The 24,265-nt window shown below is 38.2% G+C and overlaps 1 protein-coding gene and 1 long non-coding RNA gene across 3 annotated transcripts in view; one reads left to right on the forward strand and one right to left on the reverse strand.

Annotated features, from left to right (window-relative positions):
• The window catches only part of LOC141572938 (uncharacterized), an 83,702-nt gene that overhangs the window by 57,039 nt on the left and 2,398 nt on the right, over nt 1-24,265 (reverse strand). The window lies entirely within an intron of this gene.
• MYPN (myopalladin) overlaps nt 1-24,265 on the forward strand; it is a 92,913-nt gene that overhangs the window by 43,866 nt on the left and 24,782 nt on the right. Inside the window, exons 7-12 of one of the 2 annotated variants that reach the window (XM_019731758.3) lie at nt 5,883-6,024; nt 7,793-7,816; nt 10,379-10,495; nt 11,356-11,728; nt 17,986-18,573; nt 18,945-19,083. In XM_019731758.3, the coding sequence (XP_019587317.3) occupies nt 5,883-6,024; nt 7,793-7,816; nt 10,379-10,495; nt 11,356-11,728; nt 17,986-18,573; nt 18,945-19,083 (1,383 nt within the window). The remainder of the gene's footprint in view (nt 1-5,882; nt 6,025-7,792; nt 7,817-10,378; nt 10,496-11,355; nt 11,729-17,985; nt 18,574-18,944; nt 19,084-24,265) is intronic. The other variant, XM_074339509.2, reaches the window with a different exon arrangement.

Raw genomic sequence — 24,265 nt, forward strand, 5'->3', positions numbered from 1 at the left:
GAGAGAGAGAGAGAGAGAGAGAGAGAGTTTGTGTGTGTGAGTGGTGTGAGATATAGCTGATACAGCTACTTGTAATTGCCTCTTATTTCACTGCTAAGTCACTCAGCCTTAAAACAGGGCTTCAGTGACCCAGAAATCAGGACACTTTAATTTGTCGTGCCCATTTGTCACATCCTAGAGACAGTGCTGACTCTTCAAAGGCAAATAACCCACAGAATAACTTATACCTAGTCCCAACTGGTCTCCTCCTCTCTTCTCTTCCTCACCACCATCCACTCAGCCAGACACCAGAGAGGCATCCTTTTCTCCCTCCACTCACTTTCAAACTTCCTAGATTCTGTCTTCCCTGCATTTGGATTACCTGGTATATATCTCTGGTATAACATTTAGCATAATAAAGCTGTTTGCTTTTCCGTCTCTCCCAAGCACCTAGAAAGCTATCTCTAATATCAAGATAGAAGGCCATAAAGGTAATAGGTCCAAAGCCATTTTTATTACTCCAAAAAGTCCAACAGGACTTTAACACGTATTCTTTACATTTAATTTTCATGGACTAGTTACAGAAACAGGTTTAGCTGCTTTTATGTGTTGACTCTGATTACCTCCTTCTAATTAGATGCTCTGATTGGCAGATAGATATATGCCTTTGATAAATAAAAACGGGGAAATGAGTTAATCATTAGTATATATTGTTTGTTAGATAAATCTCCCAATGCATTTTATCCATGGTGGGAAAACGGTCCTTAGTACAGAGACCCAAACTCTGCTGAGGATTTCTCAGCCCTCAGGATGTGTGCTTTTGCCTCCATAAATGGGATCAGGATTGTCCAGACATAAGGCACTAGGATAGGCTGTGGCTCAGATTCCAGAGGGACTTAATCAGCAGCCGTGTGCTTGCGTTAATTTCCATCAGTGAGGGCAGGATTGAGGTCATAGTCACTGCCGGTGTCATTAGAAAATTTCTGAGTCACAGCCACGGGTGATGGTAATCACGTGGCATGAGCCGCGATCACTGATGATTTGCATAAGTTTGTTCAGGTTATTCCTGTTCTATTTGCTTCTTTAGGAACTTCTGGCCTTTCAACCCCCATGACTCACTCTCTGCACTGACCAACAAAGTGCTTATTTGCAAATATAGTAATGGCAAGAAGCCAATTTTTAAAAAGCAATGATTAGACAGCAGAGTTTTACTTAACTCCTTGTGACTCCTTTGGCGATAGGGAAGTACTGGTATTATCTTCTTTTTTAAGGAAAGTTAAAATGAAAAGCAGGGTTGCCCAGAAAAACAGTGGTAGAGTCTGAGAGAAGACTGGGGTTCCACCTGTTAGTTTACTGCTCTGTTCATAGGTGCTACCTATGTTTTAAAATATTTTATGGAGATAGACTATCCTCCATCCTCTACACAGTATTAAAAACACTTTCACTCAGTTTATGGGATTAAAAAAACAGCACTCGCATTTCTGGATTGCAAAGGGAAATAGATGATCAAATTAGAATCGTACTCCTATCACTGCTCCCACTCCAACAGCAGCTGCTCTGGCGGGCTTTCAAGGCTGCAGCAGCCCTGGCTCCAGCTGCTTCAGCAGTAATTTGAAGACTGCAAGGGGGCAGGGGAAGTGAGAATTTGAAGAAGAGTTCTTCATTATATAATATCAGAGGCAGGAAACCTTGAAATAACTGGACCTGTGGCTGGATCCAGATTTCTGAAGATTACATGAGCCCCTCTCCCCAACCCAACAATTCTAGAGACTTTTCTGACTCAGTTATTGTACTGGGTACGCGCAACAACCAAGGAGGAAAAAGGTCTTCAATTAAACTTTTTTTTTTTTAAAGATTTTATTGGGGAAGAAGGGGAACAGCTATTGGGGAACAGTGTGTACTTCCAGGCCTTTTTTCCAAGTCAAGTTGTTGTTCTTTCAATCTTAGTTGTGGAGGGCACAGCTTAGCTCCAGGTCCAGTTGCCGTTGCTAGTTGCAGGGGGTGCAGCCCACCATCCCTTGTGGGAGTCGAACAGGCAACCTTGTGGTTGAGAGCCCGTGCTCCAACCAACTGAGCCATCTGGGAGCTCAGCGGCAGCTCAGCTCAAGGTGTCGTGTTCAATCTTAGTTGCAGGGGGCAGAGCTCACCATCCCTTGTGGGATTCAGAGGAGTTGAACTGGCAACCTTGTGGTTGAGAGCGCACTAGCCCATGTTGGAATCAAACTGGCAGCCTTCAGAGTTAGGAGCACGAAGCTCCAACCGCCTGAGCCACGAGGCCAGCCCCTAAACATTTCTTTATCTGTAAAAATTGCTCTGGGGACGGCCGGATGGCTCAGTTGGTTAGAGCACGAGCTCTCCACAAGTTGCCGGTTCAATTCCCACATGGGATGGTGGGCTGCGCCCCCTGCAACTAAAGAATGAAAACAGCGACTGTACTTGGATCTGAGCTGTGCCCTCCACAACTAGATTGAAGGACAACGGCTTGGAGCTGATGGGCCCTGGAGAAACACACTGTTCCCCAATATTCCCCAAATAAAAAAACAACAACAAACAAAACTGCTCTGATCCAACTCCATCCTAAAGCATTATACACATTCACTTGCAGCATCTTCCAAAGTACAAAAATATCCACTGGACTAAAAAAAGAATGAAATGACAATAAACCTTGTAGCAGACATCTTTCTTTCCTTTTTTTTTTAAGGAGGGTGCAGCTCACAGTGGCCCATGAGGGGATCGAACCCACAACCTTGGTATTATCAGCACCATACTCTAACCAACTGAGCTAACCAGCCATCCCTGTAGCAGACATCTTTTAACCAATAAAAGGATACCCTTTCCCAAGGATGCTCCTGCATTGTATTTGTGGGTATAGCTCTAGTAAACAGGAACTGTAACCTTTCAACTCAGCACTTGACACAGTGCTTGGCACAAAGCAAGCACATAGTAATATCTATTCTGTGGTGAATAACTTCCATTTCAGCTAAGAAGGAATTATTATTAGGTTGGTGCAAAAGTAATTGCAGTTCAAAAGGTTAAAAATAATTGCAAAAACCTCAATTACTTTTGTACCACCCTAACAGTTTTATAATTTTGTGGCTTCAGGGTGCCCTTAGGAGGAATAGAGAAAAAAATCCAATGCCAAATGGCCATGGAAAACGTGTTTCTCAAGGCTTGGTGCTGTCAAGTCACCCTACCAAGAATGTCTTCCCAAATGATCAGTATGATGATGACACACAAGCCAGATTTGCACTTTGATACTGTTTACCTCAGGAAGCTGTAGACACTTGGTTTTAGTGACTTTAGTCCAGATCCATAATTCCTAGTTAAGGCTAACTTAATCTTTGCCAGCTGGGGAATGTTTCATTTGTTTTATTCATCTTCAGTGAAATCTAGATGATTATGATTAAGTTTGTACACAGTGTACACATGATGCCACTAGTAACAGCCTGAGACCTACTACTGTGTTGAACATGGCACCGTCTACACTATGCTCAAATAGTGTAACCGGTTTGGACCCTGATGTGCAGCAATGGGAGCCAGTTCCTTTGCGTAAGACTTTTGTAGAAAAGCATAGTTTTCAGCAATAACAATTATCGTTCCTCAAGCTATGACTTTTTCTAAGTGGCTTGTAAGATGACCCTTGGCACCTCCTTTACTGACTACTGGTGATGTGTCACACTGGAATGAGCTTCCATCATATACCACTTAGCGGGCGCATTGCATACACTGTAGTATCTCAGGTATCTTGGCTGAACTCTCATATAGAACACAGGTCTTGTCTGTCAATGTCAAGTGAATAATAACCATAGTGTTGGTCTCAATTATGAGCAACATATGCTCTCAAGGAAGTCCTTTTGCAAGTAGGGCTTTGGTGTAACCTCTGCAGATTGAGAATTGCTTCATATATCTGAACGGCAAGCCGTGCCAGAACATATAAACTGACCTCATTCTGCTTACATCCGTTTTAAAAATGTGCCACATTTTATTTATTCAATTCCTTCTGCCATCACTACCTTTTTGTTTGCTTGTTTTTCTAATTTATTTGACTCAAGAAGGAACAGAACTCCATTATACACATATATGAATTCCAGGGAGGGGCGGTCAGTTGGCTCAGTCGGTTAGAGTGCAGTGCTCATAACACCAAGGTAACCAGTTCGATTCCCACATGGGCCAGGCAACTTTGCCCTCCATAATTAGATTGAAAACAATGGCTTGACTTGGAGCTGATGGGTCCTGGAAAAACACAGTTACCCAAATAAATAAATAAAAAATTCCAGGGAGATATCTGACTGCCATTAAAGTATTCAATAAGCCCCAAAGCTGCCATTTTAACACAGAATTTGCTCAGATGTCAGGGTGGAGGCCACATTCACCAGTTTGCCAGGAGCACCCGAGACTGACTGATGTTCCCTGCTTACTGACAGCATTCCACTCTTGTCACTAGAAGATGTTGTTTTGGGTAGACAAGGAATAAAAAGGGTTTTGATCAAATCGTTTCTTATTAATTCAGAAACCACTCTGTGCAAATCCCAACCTGAATTACTTCAGCAAACAAATTTGGAAACGCAAAAGGAAACAAAACACCAATGTTGAACTATAATGCCCCCTGGCTGTCACAATATTAACTCACACACCCCCTGAGGTAAAAGTCTCCTAGTACTATAGCTAAAGCCATGTGGTTATACCCACCCCTGTATTCCTTAGACAAAAGCCATAAATATGATACAGCCATTTACAAAATATCATAAATTGTTCAGACAAAAGCTGTAAATAACCACAAAATAGTTATAGGAGAGAATGACAAAAGCAAAAAAACTACTGGCTATCCCCTTCTCTGAAGCAAGAGCCAATATTTCCTAAATGCAGATCCCAAAACTGTAATAGAAAGCCTTGCAGCATTTGGTACTAATAATAGAGCTTGTGGACGAAGTTAATCATAACCTTTCCGTGTTTATAATCTTTGGACCAAAATTAAAAACAAAAATATGCTCACACACATGCCAAAGAAACATTTCATAAGCAAATGAAGCACCTAGGTACTAAACAAATGAATGTGTGACATTAAACTCACAAATCATGAGTGAAAGACTAGTTGTGAAAGTAAAATGTGAGTTCCATTGTCCCGTAGAGTCTGTTATAGAATACACTGATATTTTACAGTTCAAAGTGGTTTTTGTAAACCTTATTTTATGGAAATATTGGGAAAGCATCTAATGATACCTTAAAAAATTACAAGATATTTTACCAGGACATAAGACTCCACGTGTGACTATGTTTTTATAAAGATTGTCATTGTTTATATCCCTCAACAGATCATTGAGACTATACTGGAAAGAACACATAAGGAAAACAAAATAGCAAAACAAAAGTCAATTTTCTGGACAATAGAATGTAAACAAGGCAAAGCCAGGAAAATAGTTACTTGGGCCAGAGAGATTTTTCCACCTCACTGTACAGTGCCATTCTTGGGTAGAAAGATACATTACTCTTATGCTGAATACACCTAGCAGATACCCACTGCAGATTTTTAAAATTGTTACTATTTCTGGAAACCAAACTCCACTTAGGCATTTAAGAACAGAAGTACTTTACCAAAAATTAGTATTTTTGGAACCCCTCAAATTGTTTTACCTGATATGTAATAAACTTGTCTGGCACTGCAACATAAAGGAAAAGGAAGACGATAGTGAGGAAAATGTTTCTTCTGGGCTCAGAATCATCTGATCCCTGATCTTTAAAAATAGACTCAGTGTACATCCACAGAATTGAAACTGCTGGTGATGTAGAAGGTTTGGAGAAATTTCAAATATGGAGACAATGATATCTTTTTCTAAAATTTAGCACTGGAACTAGATTTCAAAAATGTGTACTTTTTGGTTCTAACAATATTCTTCTCATTATAGATGTTACAAAATTTATCAGCCTCTGAGGGTCAGCTGGTTGTCTTTGAATGCAGAGTAAAAGGAGCTCCATCTCCTAAAGTTGAGTGGTATAGAGAAGGGACCTTGATAGAAGATTCTCCAGATTTTAGAATTTTACAGAAAAGTAAGTTAATGCTTTAAAATTATTTTTTCTGCTAATTAATTTTTATAAATGTATTGTATATATTTATCTTTCTAACTTTTTAACAACCAATTAAAATACAATTTTAAAAGGATAAAATAAAAATCGCTTGTAATTTTAATCTGCCAAACTAAACCCCATTAATATTTTGATGTATATTCTCTGAAAATTTTTCCATGGATACATATTTTTTTAATAAAAATAAATCATATTTTCTCGTTTGTAAAATGATATTTTCACTCAACATTTCATGAACATCTTTCCATGTTAATAAATATAGGCTTTTCTTACTTTTAAAAATAAATCAATACAATCAATTTCACATTTATTTAATTTCCTAATGTTGAACATTTAGATTTTTCACAAATTTTTACCATTACAAACTACACTTCAATTCACGTTAAGAGAGAAAATCTTTGTGAATATCTATAGAATAAATTCAAGTACTAGAATTGCTGCTGTTAATTCACATTTTTTAAGGCTTTTAATATATACTGCCAAAATGCCATCCCAAAAGGTTGAACTAAATTTAGGATAATCACATAACTGATCATCCAATCTGGGATACTTTGGGGAGAGAAAGAAGGTGCTATTAATAATTATAGAGACCCCAGAAATAAATCATGTCTGTCCCAGCTGAAATGGGACACATGTTATCCTAGCGATATTCTACTATAACCAGCAATATGGGGGAATGCCTTTTGTCTCATACCTTCACTAACAATGAGGACTAAACATTTTTTATTTTAATCTTCACTAATTTTATAGGCCCAAAATGGGAACACTTGTTTTCATCTGCACTTTGCTAATTAGATGTGAGCTGGAACATTTTTTTTCATATTTATTGGGTTTTTGTAGTTCTTTATTTTTAAATTACTTGTTCATATCCTTTGCTCATTTTTAATATTAGATTTTTATTTTTTTATTGTAAGTATTATGTATATATTCCAGTGGTTAATTCTTTTTTCCTTGTCCTTCAGTGCTTTCACCTTGATCCATTTCAGTCATAAAATACATTGAAATTTATTGCTTTTTTTGTTAATTTGTTTCTGCCTGTCACAAAATAGTAGCACATGGCTCAGTATATGAATCAAACTATATCAAGTTTATCAGCAGCAGCAGCAACAATGATATATTCTGAATACCATTTAAACTGAGAAAAAACCACTTCAATAGTTTTATCAAGATAGAAGATTGTAACTAAGTTCAAACATTAATTGAACTTCTGTATGCAGGACCATGTGAGAACTTTCAGGAATGCCAAAGAATTTTAAGATAAAGAACCTGCTCTGGAGAAAGGCTCTTGCTATTAGAAACCTTAGAGCAGGAGGTATAGTCTACATTTAATTAGGATGTGAGATCACAAAGCCAAGCATGATCGCTCAGTCTTCACAAACTATTTTCCAGGTAAGGCTCAAAGGGTACCAATAAAAGCCAAGTTGTTCCTGAATCCCAGGTAACGCAGTAACTTTTCCTCACCCAAGGCTTATGTGTCTCAAGTGGAACCCAGGTGTGTCTCAAGATACTGCAACATCATTTAGTTAGCTGCTCTCTTGCTGTCCTCCTGTGACAACCATCCTGTCCCCATCAAGGTCATTGGTGCTTAGGTCATTTTACTTAACATTTACAGATTAACCTTATTAAATCACTCATAAGTATGTAAGAGATTATGAAATTCTATAGGAAGTTTTTGATGAAAATATAGCTTCTCAGTGAAATAAATGCTCAGACTATTTTTTTTTTCCTTTAGAACCTCGATCCATGGCAGAGCCAGGTAAAGATCATTTTACCTTTATTAGTATGTGATCAGTGACTTGATATATATAATAAATCATGTTGAAATTACACTAGTTTCAAGAAAAAGTGAAAAATAAAGTGTAAGAAAGAAGTTCCAAACTGACTCTGGCTATTACTGTAGGAGAAAGGAAGGAAGAAACCATGTGCAAATATGAAACACATATTCAAAACCTAATATGAATGCAGTCAGTTGTTGGTATTGAGGAATGTTTCTTAGGAATGTTTTTCCTCTTTCCTTGGCCCCTACTCATGACCTCCCAAAACTAGGCAGAGCAATTTCCGTGATGGTAGGTCTATTCCAGTTCCACAGCTTATGTGTCTCAAGGCTTATGCATCAGATTCTGAAATTTGGAGAATCAATAAAATGTCTGTGATGGTATTAGATTTGGTTGGGAGGATACTAAGACGACATGGAAGTAACAAGTAAGTGAAGCTCTCATCTCCAGAAAATACAAGTCACTCACAAATCACAGCATAAACACCTGAATGTTCTCTTTGTGGTCACCCTGAAATATCAGATTGTATTTGTACCCAGGGGTATGAATGATGGTTTGGAATTTCATCATTATAACTCTCTTCTGAAAACAGATTGGAAAAGCATTTCAGAAATCGACACTGCACGTCCATGTTGCACAGCCCTATTCTAGGTCTTTCGGGATACACAGTAGAGATCAGAGTGGTCTTATTCTTGCATTGCTTGTAGCAGAGAAGTATTTTTTCCCTCTGAAAATACTTCAGGCTTTTGAAACTTTCATCCAGAGTAGGTATTTTCACTAGACAGTCGCATACACAAAATAACTTCGGAGTCACTCAAAAGGGAAGTCCTTGCCCAAAACAAGTCGCCCTGCTTTTCCCAGCTCCATGATCTGAAATCTCACAGCCAGAGAGTTCATCCTTCCACCTTGTATAATGCATGTACCCTTTGGAGACAGAATATTTTATCTTATCAGGCAGGTATAGTGTAGTGTGAATGAATTTATCGTATCATTTTTTGAGAGCAGGTTGCTGAAAGAGGAGAGAATGAATGTGAAGGGGAATAGAGAAGGAAGCCTAAAGCCAAGGGCTCAGAAAAAAGGACAGAGTGGCATCCAAACCAAAGTTTGCTCTCCACCATTTAGGATTCCTTGGGGAGCAAGTGAAGAAGACTTAACTAACAGTGGCTTAAGCAATAAGAAAATATATTTTCTCACATAGCAAGACACCCTTAGAAATGGCAATCTTGAGACTGGTTAATTTCACATCTCAGAGATCAAGACTTTGTTCCGTTTTCCATTCTGTCATCTTCAGAGTATATCCTCTTAGGCGGTACTACTCATATACCCGAAATGGTTGCCACAGTTATAGATACTACATGCAGATGACAATATCGAGAGGCAAAAATAGGGACTAACACTCTTTTTTCCCCCTTTAAGAGCAAGGAAAACTTTCCCAGAAACGCCCCAGGAGACCTTCCCTAACATCTCATTGATTGGAATTGTGTTACATGCCACCACTTAGCAAGGACATAGTTAGCACAACTGACCGATCATGATTTACCACCTGAGGCGGGGAGAGGCGAGCTTGGCTTGAAGCACATGACCACTCCAAGGAGGGTGGACAAAGTAGGATTCTATTAATAAGAAGGAGGATGTAGTTATTAAGCAGGTACTCAACGCTGTCAGCTGTGACCTCCCATCCAGTTTCCCTAGAGATTGTCCAGCTAATTCAATTCAGTTACCATAAAACACTGAGATGCCAACTTTCTCCTAATACAACTATGCTTTTATTAATTTTGTTTTTAATGTCAAGTCTACTGAGTGGTAACTGGAGGTTTATGCTACTGTCTCAGACATCTCTTCATTAGCGGCCAAGGACTATTTAACGATAATAATTTTCAGCTAAAAGCATATAGTTCTATCTGGGAATCACTTCTGTAGTTATTTAAAGGGGGTTCATGGAGTTATCCATAAGAATCCCCATAGTATTACAAAGGAAAGAATGCATTTCATTCATCTTTCACCCAGAATTTCAAGTTACTCTGTTAGCTAACTACTATTGTCAAAGCAAAATATTTATTATCCAGTTTTTTAAAATTGTGGACTGCCTTTAAAATTATCTCATTGCAGAAGTTCCCCACAGAAATAGTGAGAGACCCGGTTTAAAAATGTTTTTATTAATCCTTTTATTTCACACAAACCTCCTTTTGCTTTAATTCCTAATGTGTTTATGTGATTTTTAAGTTTATTGTCTCTCAGTTCTATTTTTATCATCTGGACTGATGACATAAAAATAGAGGATAATCTGAGAATCCACAATATATATTATATTATCATAAAATTATCTTGTTGATAGTCTGTCTACATGGAGTTATTTTTTCTATGTCCTTTGACTCATTTAGCCTGCTAGTCAGTCAATTCAATCAAATAATTGTTTTGATGAATTATTTTCAAACAATATAACAAGCTTCTTATATTGACCTTTATAGTATTAGCATCTGATATCAGTAAATTCCATAATTCCATAATTAAGTCAGTAACCATTCTGTTTTATTGGCATTTAGAGGAGATTTGTACTTTGGTCATTGCTGAGGTATTTGCAGAAGACTCTGGGTGCTTCACATGTACTGCAAGCAACAAATACGGCACAGTGTCAAGCATTGCACAGCTAGATGTAAGAGGTAATGGCTCTTTAAATACCGTAACAATTTAGACTATGACTTTGAATGTGAGTATGGAGAATTTGTATTATCCTACTTACTGCTTTTCACATGAAGTTAACTTGCCACTCCTAAAGAAAATTTGAAATATTGAGGAAAGTGTTCTTGAACAATATCCAATTTTCAATTTCTTATTGCATTTATGACCACTTGAGGATGATGTTAGTTGTGGGTTTATCATATATCACCTTTATTATGTTGAGATATGTTCCCTCTGTTCCCACTTTGCTGCGAGTTTTTATCATAAATGGATGCTGGATTTTGTCAAATGCTTTTTCTGCATCTATTGATATAATCATATGATTTTTCACTTTGTTTATATGGTGTATTACATTAATTGATTTGCAGATATTAAAGCAACCTTGAATACAAGGAATAAATCCCACTTGATTGTGGTGTATGATCTTTTTAATGTACTGCTCAATTTGGGTTGCTAATATTTTGTTGAGGATTTTGCATCTGTGTTCATCAGAGATATCAGTCCATACTTTTTTTCTTGCTGTTTTGTTTTGTTTTGTTTTGTAAAGTCTTTGTCTGGTTTGGAGATCAGAGTAATGATGGTCTTATAGAAAGAGCTTGGGATCCTCCCCTCCTCTTGAATTTTTTGGAATAGTTTGAAAAGAATGTTAATTCTTTTTTGAATGTTTGGTAAAATTCACTTGTTCTCACCATTCTTTAATGCCTCCAGATTATGTTCTCTGTTTCTGACAAGCATTTTCCCATTAGCACATTTACCTGGTTTGAAACATGCCCCAATTCGTGGTAACAACCCTGTTTCAGTCTTTGAGTAAAACTAACAGCTCAGGTTATTGTCCTTTCAGGAAATGAATACCTCAGAAATAACGGGTCTCTTCACTCAGCCAACTCCACCACCAACCTGGCTGCTATTGAGCAACAGCCTTCCCCACCCAACCCAGAGCCTCCTTCTGTGGAACCACCCCCTAAACCCAAACTCGAAGGGGTTTTGGTGAATCACAATGAGCCCCGGTCCAGCTCGAGGATTGGGCTTCGTGTGCATTTCAACCTGCCTGAAGATGATAAAGGAAGTGAAGTGTCGTCTGAGGGTGTCATGGTGACCACCAACCAGATCAGGCCTGATTCTTTCCTGGAGAGATTCAATGGACAGGCAACAAAAATCCCTGAGCCTTCTTCACCTGTCAAAGAGCCCCCTCCAGTCCTGGCCAAACCCAAACTGTAAGTAAAAATTAGAATGGATAACCAAGAGTGCCTGTGAGCTTCTCTGAGTCTTTCCTTCCTAAAAATTATGGAGCTGAAAAGGGGAATTACAAAATGAGGAAATACACATTAAATGCTTTGCAAACCATACACCCTTACATCTTTATAAGTGTACTATCACTATCATCCTTACTATTAATATTCTACCTCCAAGAACTGTTAGACCTAAACTAGCTCAAAAAGACGTTTGTCTAACAGTAGAGGGCTCCAGGTAAAGCATTTCTACACTCTTCTTGCAAAGCCCTTTATCGCATCTAATAATCCCTATACTCTGTAATTTCATCTTTATATTTCCCATTTCTGCTTCAACTTAAGCTTTCGTAGTCATTATGGAGAAGATATTTAATAGTTTTAGATAGTTCTTTGCTATGGCTAAGTATACTGTAGCAACCACAGGTTTTCTAAAATATAATGGGTTGAAAGAAGAAGCCATGATTTTCAGACTCACCTCAGGAGCCTGATGTGGTTGTTCCCCTCACCCTCTATAGAGCCACCATCAGAGACATGTTACAAGGTTTAATGTTCATCCATAGCAAAGCAAACACAGAACACGATGCTATCATGTTCTGTCTCACCCACACATCAAAATGATGAAAATTATGTTTACAATTATATAAACCTTGAAATAGCAACATTAAAATCTGCAGTATCAGCACTCCCATCATGTGTTTCTCAGTGCTGACCACAAGATGTTCATTGCAAGCAATTCATCTTGTTTAGTTTTATATTCTTCTCACTCCCACACAAGGCCAAATTAAGGACACAAAATTAAATGTTACGAAACATGCTTCTTAGAAAGTCACATCCAGAAATGTCTCTGTCCCCTCAAAGTTCTGCTAGTCCCAGGAAATAGGAACCCACTTAAAGTAAAAAGAGGGGAAAAGGTTATTGTAGGGATTTAAGCAGGAATGGTAAACAAAAGAGCCAGGCCCTGCATGCAGAAGGAGAACTGGAAAGTTCAGAGCTATGACCATATGGTTAGTCCAGCCTCCGCCCGCTGCTCACTCTCTGTCTATCCTGAGAACCTCCTTGTTTCCACTTTGCATATTCACTCCACACTTCTTTCTTCGAAGACTCATCAATTCTTATTTGGGCCATCATGGCATGTCTCATTCTACATCACCGTCTGTGTCAAGTTCCATTGCTAACTAAATCATTCCCAGCAGCTCGATTCCAAATGCCAACTGGTCCAGCCTGGTCAAATGCAGAGGATTTATGTGTGGAGGGAAGGAGGGTCAAATGGATCAAATCAGAACTATGTGTGGGGGCAGTTCTCAGAGAAGGGAGTTGTGAGAACAGGTAACCCAAAACAATCTCCTTGGGAATTGCCTCCTTTGTTGGGCCTCCTCTTACCCAAGGACTGTTTCCCTAGGGGCTATCAGGTATGTCAGTTAGGATTAGGTTTAGCTTCATGCAGAAAACCCAAATTAACCGTGGGTTAAACACATGAAGGTTTATTTTTCTCTCAAATAAAAGAATTAGATAGGCAGTCTGGGGCTGTCCTGGTGGCTCCATAATCATTAAGAACACAGTCTTCTATCTTTCTGCTCTGCCATCTTCAGAGTCTTGGCCACTTCTCCCAGTCCCCTCATGGTCCAAGATGGCTGATGGTCTAGTCATCACATCTGCATTTCAAGCAGCAGGAAGGACAAATGGGTAGAAGTCCTGATGGCAGATTCCTTTTAAGAAGCCTTAGGTCTTACCCAAAATCTTCTGCTTATATCTCATTGGCCAGAACTTAATCACATGTTATATTAGCTGTAAAGAAGGCTGGTAAGTGTCATCTTTAGCTGCACTTTATTCCCATTGCCCCCATGAATAAAATCTAGTAATTTCACAAAGGGGAAAATTAGGTAGTCAGCCAACAGTATCTGCCACGTGAGACTCTCAGTGAATTATACAAATTCTTTCTACTAAATTATGCAGTGACACTCTCTAAAAATCCAGTCCTCAGCACTACACAATTCTTTAATGTTTTTGCCCTTTTCTACATTTCTCTTAATTATGTATATATAGGTTTGTATTAGTATAGGTACGTGTGCATGTGTACACACACACACACACACACACACACACACACACACTTTGTGAATCCACATGCCTACAACCTTATCTTACTGGTTTTAATCTTTTAGGTTTTTCATTAAAACACTTTGACTCTCTGAATAATCTTCTCGACGGTACAGTTTTCTGCTTGTTCCTTCAAATTTGCCATTCCTATGAACAATAGATATAATTCTTATAGATCTTAAAACTGCAACAGAAAGGGAAGCTGTCATTTTTAAACACTGTTATCATCAAAGCCAAGATAATTCAGACTTTGAATTTACCACTTGAATATCAAGCTGTCTAGGTCAGTGATTCTTCATCCTGACTACATTCTAGAATAAAATGTGGAACTTTTAAAAAATATTTATGCCTTCCGTCCCAATTGAACCAGACCTTCTCCACAGATTATTTTAATGTGTAGCCAGGTTGGAAACTATAAGTCTAGAGTTGGACAACCTGAGTTACAACCTTTATCAGCCCACCCTAATCCCTCACACAGCCCTCCACATCCAGAAAAAAACAGTAATTAACATTTAAAGTGAGCAATATGTCAGACAACAATCAGAACATACTGGGAAAGCCTATACTTTGGGGACAAGCAGTGGTTCTCTATCCTGGATGCATGCAAGAATCACCTAGAGCCTTGCTACTTACAGCATTGGTTTCACCTGAGAGCTTGATAAAATGCAGAGTCTCAGGCCCCACTCCAGACCTACTGAATCAGAAGCTCTGGGGCTGGGGCTCAAAAATCTGTGTTTTAGCAAGAGCCGCTAGAGAATTCTTAGGCTCACGAAAGTTTAAGAACAACTGACCTACATTTTAAAAGATAATAGTAACTATGCCTGGATCCTTTCCCAGGACAATTGACTCTCTCTGGGCAGTGATGCCTGAATCAGTGAGGTTTGTTTGTCTTTTATGCTGTCCAAGTGAGTCTAATGTGCAGCCAGCACGGTAACCACTGCTAAAATCACAGCTAAAAGTTGATCGCACAGACATATTTACTAAGAATTAGTTCTCCTAATCAGTGATGTGCTGGCAAATGATTTAACAATGGCCAGAGGTGGGGAAGCGCTGATCTGTAGCATTTGCAAATTTCCTCCCACCATGGCTGATTCCAAGCTACTGAAGAAAGGTCATTAAACTGGGAATAGGGTGAGACGTGCACAGTCTGCTCCCCAGAGCCATCCAGAGCGGGCTCCAGCACACACTGCTTGAAATTGTTATTGCCAAAATTGTTTTCAAAAGTACTTGATACAGTATCCCAAGTTCGTTTTATGTTTGTTATTGACATTTCTTCTTGACAATTCAAAATCCTTAAGAAATTATTTTGTATTCCAGAGACCACAAGAAGCATTCTTATAATTCTGAAGCTGATTTTCATTCTTACAAATCTTGAAATTGACATTTGTAGTTCAGAAACTAAAAAATATAATAGCTACAATTGACTGACCACTTAGATGTTTTTGGCAATTTATTTATCAATATTCATAACAACATGAAGAGATATTAATTACTTCTATTTTACTTAAGAGGAAATTGGGGTCAAAAATGTCTAGAAACTACCCGAAGCCACACAAATAATTTAGGACCTAAGTCTGTGAGTCCACAGAGCCTATATTCTTGAGCATAATGCTTAAGTTGTGGCAAAAGAGGAGGTATTTTTGGTAACCTGAGAGAGCTGATAAATCTGCAGAAAGAAAGCTTGGGTATAAACCTGATTTTAGAAATCCTTATAGCAAGAAGAAATGAATAACTGAGTTTATAGCAATTTATGACAGACTGTTACTTTGAATTAGAGGGGTTATTCATGATTTTAGAACTGGTATGCTTAGTAATTAATCTTCCTTTCTTTTGTTCTTGGATTAAGTTTGTATCTTCATTATTAAAGAGTAAGTTCCATATGTTATCTGTAAATAACTACTGGTTATTTGTGTTATATGTATATATAGTAAGATTTTTGAGCCCTGAATAGCTCATACTATCTCAGGAGTATTTTATCTACGACAGTACTTAGTAAAACAGACATAAAAAATTCTATAAAAGTTCATTAAATAATGGAATTGACACCTTGCCTTGATTTAATGAATAAGAGAATCCAAACAGCTGTTTTAAATCCCTTCTGAAACAAGATAGAGTTTAATAAAATAAAAAAAATACAACTGTTCAAACAAAAAGAGACATTATACTCAAATAAATTCTTCCAGAATCTTAGACAATCAAAACAATGTGACACTGAATCTCATGTATTGTGTTTAAGTAATCCAATATACTGCATTAAATGATAAGGACTAACATGCCATTTGAATCTTAAAGTAAAAAAAAAAAATGGTTCTTAGTTTTCATTCAGTGGGAACTAAAGGAAAATAAGAATCAATCAATACCAAATAACTTCCGGGCCCCTTTTTATCATCCTTATCTTTCTGAGATTACTTACCTTTCATATACTACTTTTTCTACTTCCATAACCATAATAAAATATTTATGCAATGTCATCAGATTAAAATTTATTCAGACTACAAACAAACACATCCTGAGAACTACACACCATTATCCTTAAGCCATAGCAGTCACAGAATGTGAACTGCCGAGCATAAGGTCCACTACAAATTTAAAGCTTTTGTATTTTCATGCCTTTGGGAAAGTCAACACCAGCAGAAACAATGTTAATTGTATATATTTTTCTAAGGATAATCTAACAAAATATGTTTTCTTCTCTTAATTGCTGAATCTTTCATCTATGATGAAATGAAAGGGTTTAATTAATTTTTAATTATATTACTTTATTCTCTCAGCTTAAACACTCATTTCTATAAAGGAGGAAGAGGAGAAGAAAGTTGCTGTGGGTAGTATTCCTGAATTTTTAGTTTAATTCTAGACAAGAGTTTTCATAGATGAACAAAGGATTGCACAGTATATAGCATCTGACAGCAGTAATAAAAGTGGAGGTGCGTCTCTATTTTGAGAAGTTACTTTTCCACATATTGTGTATCAGAACTGATAATGAAGGGACGAGAAGAGGTCTTAAACTCCAAGAATTAAGAAAAATCAAGATTTGGAGAACCTTCAGGTTCAACATTATTGCTGTTGGTGTTGACTTTCCTGACAGTAGACAAATACAAAACCTTCTATGTTTCATAGATGTCACATTCAACAGATCACCTTCTATGTTTTATTTCTGAGGAACATAAAAGCATGGTGGCCCGAGGCCACCCATGGTTCTTATGGATCTTCCTATGGTTCCTCATTCGAGAAGAGATTTTCCTTAACGACAAGGTCTGACAGCCCTGACAACTTTGTGCATATATATGATTTTTAGACATTTTTATTCTTAAAAAATAACTGGTTTACTAGGAGAAATTAAATCGACTGTGGGACTTCAGGCAAATCATGTAATGCTTCTGTGACTCAGGTCCCTAGAAATGGAGATACTCCTCCCAGTTTGATCTCCTTTTTCCTTTGAGAAACAAGAGAAGTCTAACTAGGGGAGCATATGATTTATCATTCAAACCATGACATTTATTTAGAGTGAAAGAGCACTAGTAATACATATGCCAGGAAAACAGGAATAAGCCAGGACAGACTAGGATGAATTGGGACATATGGCCACCTTATCTATAAAGCTTTCTCATTCTCAGGGGAGGATGAGAAACACCAAGACACATCCAGCTGCTTTGTTAAGATTTGCTCTAAAACAAGCCAGAGTGAAGAATACAGCACATTGGCTTGGAGAACTCAGCCCCGTTCAGTAACTTACATCAGGGTGTCACCCGGTGCCTTCTGTCCCGAAGCTGAGATATTGTCTGCTCATCTGAGAACTTTGAGCACGTCCTAGAAGACCATTGTTCGTATTTCTTTTTTCTAAATTATAAACATTGAAATCAGGCTGCTACATTGCACAAGTCCAGGGTCACAACACAAATCCTATGATGCGAATGATGCCTCTTAGAGTTATGCATCACAGTGGCTTTTTGCCTTCTCGCTGACAACAAACTTAGAAAGGAGACAAACAACTCCCAAGGAATTGATGAGCTGATTTCTGGCAACTCTGGTTGTGTGTTCTTAATCAGCATAAAGTTATAATAAACAGCCTTTCTGGACATTTTCTAAAGGGTGAGGCCGATGGTGACCATTTTCCTTCTCTCTCCTCGTTCTTGTTTTGTGTGCAGTGACTCCAGTCAGCTACAGCAGCTTCACAACCAAGTCTTACTGGAACAACAGCAGTTGCAAAACCCATCTCCTTCATCTCCTAAGGAGTTTCCTTTCAACATGAGTGTTTTGAACTCCACTGCTCCCCCCGCAGTGACAACGTCCAGCAAAGCTGTGAAGGCCCCTTCACCCCAGACGTTCAGCTTGGCCCGGCCAAAGCATTTCTTCCCCTCCACCAACACCACCGCGGCCGCCGTGTCCCCTTCCAGCTCTCCCGTGTTCACCCTCAGCAGCACTCCTCAAGCCATTCAGAGGACAGCGAGCAAAGAAAGCCTGCTAGTTTCTCACCCCTCCATGCAAACCAAATCTCTAGGAGGTTCCGTCCAAAACGAGCTACCTGCTCCAAGTTCAGTGGAGCCAGCACAACCGCCGCTCACGTTTTCCATCTCCGGCGGAAACCAGTTTCAGCCTCGCTGTGTGTCCCCAGCTCCCGTCTCTCCCACCAGCCGGATTCAAAACCCTGTGGCTTTCCTCAGCTCTGTCCTGCCTTCTCTCCCTGCCATCCCACCCACCAATGCCATGGGGCTGCCTAGAAGTGCGCCATCCACGTAAGTGTCACTAAAGTTTCTTAATGTAAAAGATGTCAGTTAAGAAGGGACACATGCATAAAATACTTGCTCTGGGACAGGACCCTTATTTAGTGGATTCCTAAATAATCCTAGCTCTTAGACACAAAATGGGTATCGAACACCTTAGGATAAAGGGCATGATTACTTTAGTTTTTAGTAACTTAAATACTGAAACCACCTCTACTGACACTGCTTATCTGTGCAGTGCTCAACTTTTGCGAACAAAATGCCCTCCATAAGTGCCCGGGGACCCCTGGTGTCTGTTCGCCATTTCAAACACTCTGATTTCTAGGATGCTGTACCTTGGCCTGTACTTTTCATGGCTGTGTCAGTATGAATTTATTTTACAGGCCATCCCAGGGACTAATGAAGAAAAATACAAAGTGTCCCCAGCCCATGAATGATGATTACATTCGTGAAACTAAGAATGCAGTGATTCTAGACTTGGGGAAAAAAATGAATTTCAGTGATGTCAGATCAAACCAGCAGGTAAGATTGTTGGTTCCAGATGGTTTATTGGAATTTCATTGTAAGGAATATAATTTTGCTTAATTCAGTCCTTCTTTGGATGCTCAGCTCATTTGACTTCACTGAGGTTGACCTTCAGTCTTGGAGGTCAGAGCATAGATTAACCAACGGTCACGCAGGAAACTCGTCCACATGGATTTTAAGTTCTTGATTACCCAAGAAGTTAACTCAGTTTACGTGTCTACATGTGTTTACCTAGAACAGAATATGTTAAAGAAGGAGAGAGCAACATAGTCTGTTGTCCATTCCAGCAATCCTCAGCTCAGTATCGGCAAACCCTATCACAGCTTTGAGATATTTCCCTTGAGGTAACCTAGACTTTAAGGAACTGGGTTCCAAGCTGTCCTTCATCTGGCTCCTTCAATCTAGTGGGCCTGGAGGTCTGCTCACCATTTCCTCTCAATCTTTACATTAGACCGAAGCATGTGAAATAGCTGTTATGCAATATCCTATGGATCGACCTATACAAATTCTTGCTTACTAGTCAGTGTTTACACTGAAAGAGAAAGAGGAAAGCCATAAGTAAACATCAAATAAAAGAGAGATAGACTGAGTATTTTCTTATTTGAGTCATTTATTTTTGTATTTCATAAGGTGTTTTTTTCTTAATGCAGGTTTACATTTTAATAATCTAATTCTTGATTTCCCAAGGTGGGAACTGATATAATCTATTTTGAAATAGAACATAAAATTTCAGTTAAAAATATATTCCAAATATTGTGGAATTTGTGACTTAAGTGTTGGAAATAAGGCTCCAGATCCCCCTGACCATACGCTGTTTTCCTTAGTGTTTGTCTCTTATTTCGAGTAGAACCATGTACATATAGTATTTTACAATCGTGTTATATGTTGGACAGTGTTTACTGAGTGGATTCTTTTGAAAATGTGCTACATAAACCTTTTTAAAATTGACTTTAAATTATTGAATTGAAGCAGAATATTCAAGCTTGTCGTAACTGAGTATACATCTCATTATTATTTCACCAAATTACACATATTTCGGGGAGTTAAATACCAAGGCAGTTATTCTTCTCTCCCACCCTCTTGATAGAGAAACTGAGGCATGGTTGTCTAACTGTTAGTGGTGGAACTAGACCTAGAGCCTTGGTCTCCAGGACACTTTCACATGTTCCCTGAAACTCTGCAGCCTTTTTCAGTTTTATGACAACAATTACCTTCACGCCTCATAAATGTTGCTGTCTAATGCAAATTTGTTTTCTTATAACACTGTCTTCCATTTGTGGTTCTTAATCCTTCTAAGTATCATTGAAATCAGAGGTATCAGCCCATGTCTTTTTATAACTCTGAGAGGGAGCAATTAGAACACTGTAAAAATGATATCAGATGAGCACAGGAGCTGTTTGATTTTATTTTTACAGTTAGTCTATAAGTAGGTCCATGCTAGTCCATTGTCCAACTCAGGAGAAAGTAGCATTTTTCTCTTAATTGCCTGAAATATGAGTACGTGTAAACATGAACTTCCATTAGTTGAGTGCCAAAAACCCAGTAGAACTCTTTATTAAACCTCCACCATGAATTAACTTCAGGGTTAATAGCAGGGACTCAGTGTAGTCTCAAAAACATCTCAGTCTTCTCTTTCTGAATATCTGTGACACGAATCAGTATTCTTCTGATAATTATTATGGTAGATTAGTTACAGAATTGGTCTTAGACTGCACTCTGTGCTTTGGATAATGAAAGCCAAGCCGCATACGTGTAAGTGCAATTCAGGAAACTAAGGAGCCGTCTGAGGTAGAATGCTTGCATTAAATTGGTAAATGCTTATTCTGAGGAAGTTTTGAGAAATAAAGTGATGACCGTGTTGTAATATTGTTTTGTTCATTGCCGCTCTGGGAAATGATAGTGCAAATGTCATGAGGAACTGTCTAAAATGTATGGTGGCCCATTAATGAAGTTAAGGAGAAAATTTGCTTAGAAAAGTGGAGAACCATCATAAGAAACGCTTGTGTATTGATAGCCATCTGTACCTGCAATCTGGGGATGCAGGAGTCAAAATGATTTGTTTTCTGACTCCTATATTAGCCTATCCATACGAGGGAGAAGCAAGTGATTTCTCCTGAAGAGTATGCATTTGTTTGGGGGGGGGGGGGGTTGCTTTAAAAACTTTTAGATCCAGAAAGCTGGACTCTCTTGCCCTATTTTATTCCTAAATAAATGAAGAATACCGTGTCTCTCCGAAAATAAGACCTAGCCATACAATCAGCTCTAATGCGTCTTTTGTAGCAAAAATTAATATAAGATTATACTAATATATTAATATAATATAATATAATATTATACTAATATAAGATCGGGTCTTATATAATATATTAGAGCTGATTGTCCAGCTAGGTCTTATTTTCGGGGAAACTCGATAGTAACTCTCTTGGAACATTTGTGTGGTCTAGCATTACCACATTCATTATACTGAGCATGAAAAGAAATCAGAAGTCTTTGAACAATGAATATTATTGGCTATAAACAATTTCCTCCTCAGAACTCAAACTTCTAAAATATTTTTTAGAAAATGGGTTTCCTTTGATATATGTATCATTTTTATTTCTGTTATAATATTCCAGTATTTATCCTCTAATTCATTTTAAATGATATTTCTAATTAGCAATTAACATTTGCTTGTTGGTTCTTAGAGCTTTGTGCGATGCAAAGGTGTCATCAAATGTTCATATTTATTAAAATATTTAGCTTTCTAAACTGACAACTAAGTTTCTTTGGGTTGAGGGTAAGCCAAGAGAGAGGTGCCCAGTTTCAAGATTTTAGGCTGTATCATTTATTTTGAAGGATATCATTCACCTGTAGTAGATCCTCACTGGACATCAATAAAACTTAAATGGTTTAGGTTAGCAAGGTGAATTCTGAGAGTCCAAGGAACCCAGGATCACAAAATGTAATGGAGGCTTCATGACTAATATTCTAATTCACAAATGACTTAGCACGATGCTCTCCACCCAGTGAATATTTATGGGTTGCTAATTTCTAAATCTACACACACACACACACACACACACACACACACACACACACTCTTAATGTATTATTTCAGCTGTCCTCCTTGACCTCATTTCTCTCGAAACCTTCCCATTTCTTTAGTCTGCTCCTTCCTCCCTTTAAAAATCCGTGCTTCTTTAAAACTGCAGTTCCTAGATACTGGCCTGTATGACAGAGGAAAAAAGAATAAGTACCTAATTCTTGCTCTACCTTTTGTTCTTCTAACTTCTTTCTTCTCTCAGATGCTTAATCATTTCCTCTATTTAAATCTGACCTCTTTCATCTGTTACTATGAATTCTTTACAAAATCCTCTTTTGTGAGCAAATAGGCTTGCCATCCTATCCTTTTCTAATAAGAATTCCACATAGCCACTGGCCTTAGGTTGCCTACCTGGAGCACTGTAGGACCCTGGATGCTGGGGCAGAGAAGTGTTCTCATGTCTCTGCCATGGGCCCATCCAGGAATCACCAATCACAAGCTCTCTGGGAGCTGGGATTGGGGTGTCTTGTTCATTGCTGCACCCCTGTTATGTCTGGCACAGAGTTGGTACTCAGTGAATATTTGCTGAATTAACATACAACAATGGGATTTATATTAGTTTCAGATAGGATAGTGAAACTCTTGTCCAAGTAGAAAATTTTGGATTTGTTGCATATGTATAGAAAATAACCCATCGGACTATATAGACTCTGATTATACCTGATTGTGGATACTACCCACTATGATAGCAATTTTAATCAATTGATTAAAAAAATGAAAACTTTTCAAAACACACTGAAATTACACACAGCAAAAAAAAACAAAACACTGAAATTAAGCAAAACTGGTGTTAACCAAACATTTACGTATACTATAATAAATCTGTGCAGCTTTTAGTAATTACTTAATCTTAAGGAAAACTTTTGAATTTAAAGTATTTTTATGCAACCTCCTTGAAGTCTATGTTTTACAGAATGTGGTATCCCCAGTGCCTATCACAATATTACCACATAGTAGGTGCTTACTAAGAATTTGGCAGCAAGGACAGGAAGTAGGTGATGAAGCCTGGTTATCTCTATTGGAGGTAGCTTGTAATCATTAGAGAAATAGTAAAAAAAAAAATCCTCTATATATGTTAACCTCTAAGTTTATCTAAGAATCTTTTATCCAGTGGCAATTCTATGGCTCTCCCTGGGACAAAGGAGAATACTTTCTTTAACACGTAAGACTTTCCTTAGTGAACATTATACAGAGTTGGTTGGGAACCCTTTGAGCAGGCTCCTCCAGCTGGCTTGATCCTCTCTGATTATTTGCCCCTGAAGCCCAGACTCGGAACCCAGAATAGAGGAAGCCAGTGGTGAGCTCAGGGCAGTGAGTGTCAGGTGATGTCCCACGCCTTGGCAATGCCCTATCTGATTGGGATGTGTCATTACACTGTGGTTCTCTCCACCACAGTGGAGAAAGGAAAGCACTCTCCACCACTCTGCCAATTTGAAGAAAATTTCTGCAGATGTGTTAAAAAAATCAAATGTTTCAAGTTGTCAAATTATCAGCCTCTTAAGAGGATTATTTTTAAAGAAAAAATTAATTAGATTTTTCAAGTGGCATATTCTTCAGAAATTATTTTTAAGCTTTTTGTTTTCTTTTAATAGAGCAACTGAAATTCTATGAAATTCATTTTCACTTAAGGACTCTAACATAAGCCTGGAAAGGATGGTCACATAATATGGATTTGACTGGTATACACGACAGATTTACACAGGAAAACAATTCTCTTTTTTGAGCACAGACATTACCTACAATCAGCTGATCCAGAAACTCCTGCTTTTACTCACAAAGGGGACCAGGCAAGGGAAAATGGAGAACACAACATAAATCCAGTCCTGGAAATTCAAAGTGCCCATCCACCACCAGTGGATCAGTAGTGCAACCTTTGTGTAGAATAGTGCACAAAGCACCTTTAAATTTAACTTAACCATATTATTTGTGTTTGCAAATTTCCTTACAAAATCTGAGTCCCATCATTCATAACTTGGAACGACAACCTTGATTTATGTGTAATGGGGTAGTTACCCTTGGGATGACCAGCTCTTAGTTGCAAAAGCAGTACAAGGAAAAAAAAAAAAGCAAACAACCTCAAAAAAAACAAAAGAACAA

This window comes from Rhinolophus sinicus, chromosome 15 (genome assembly GCF_057876585.1).
Source record: "Rhinolophus sinicus isolate RSI-liver-muscle chromosome 15, RSI-T2T, whole genome shotgun sequence".
Classification (NCBI taxonomy): domain Eukaryota; kingdom Metazoa; phylum Chordata; class Mammalia; order Chiroptera; family Rhinolophidae; genus Rhinolophus; species Rhinolophus sinicus.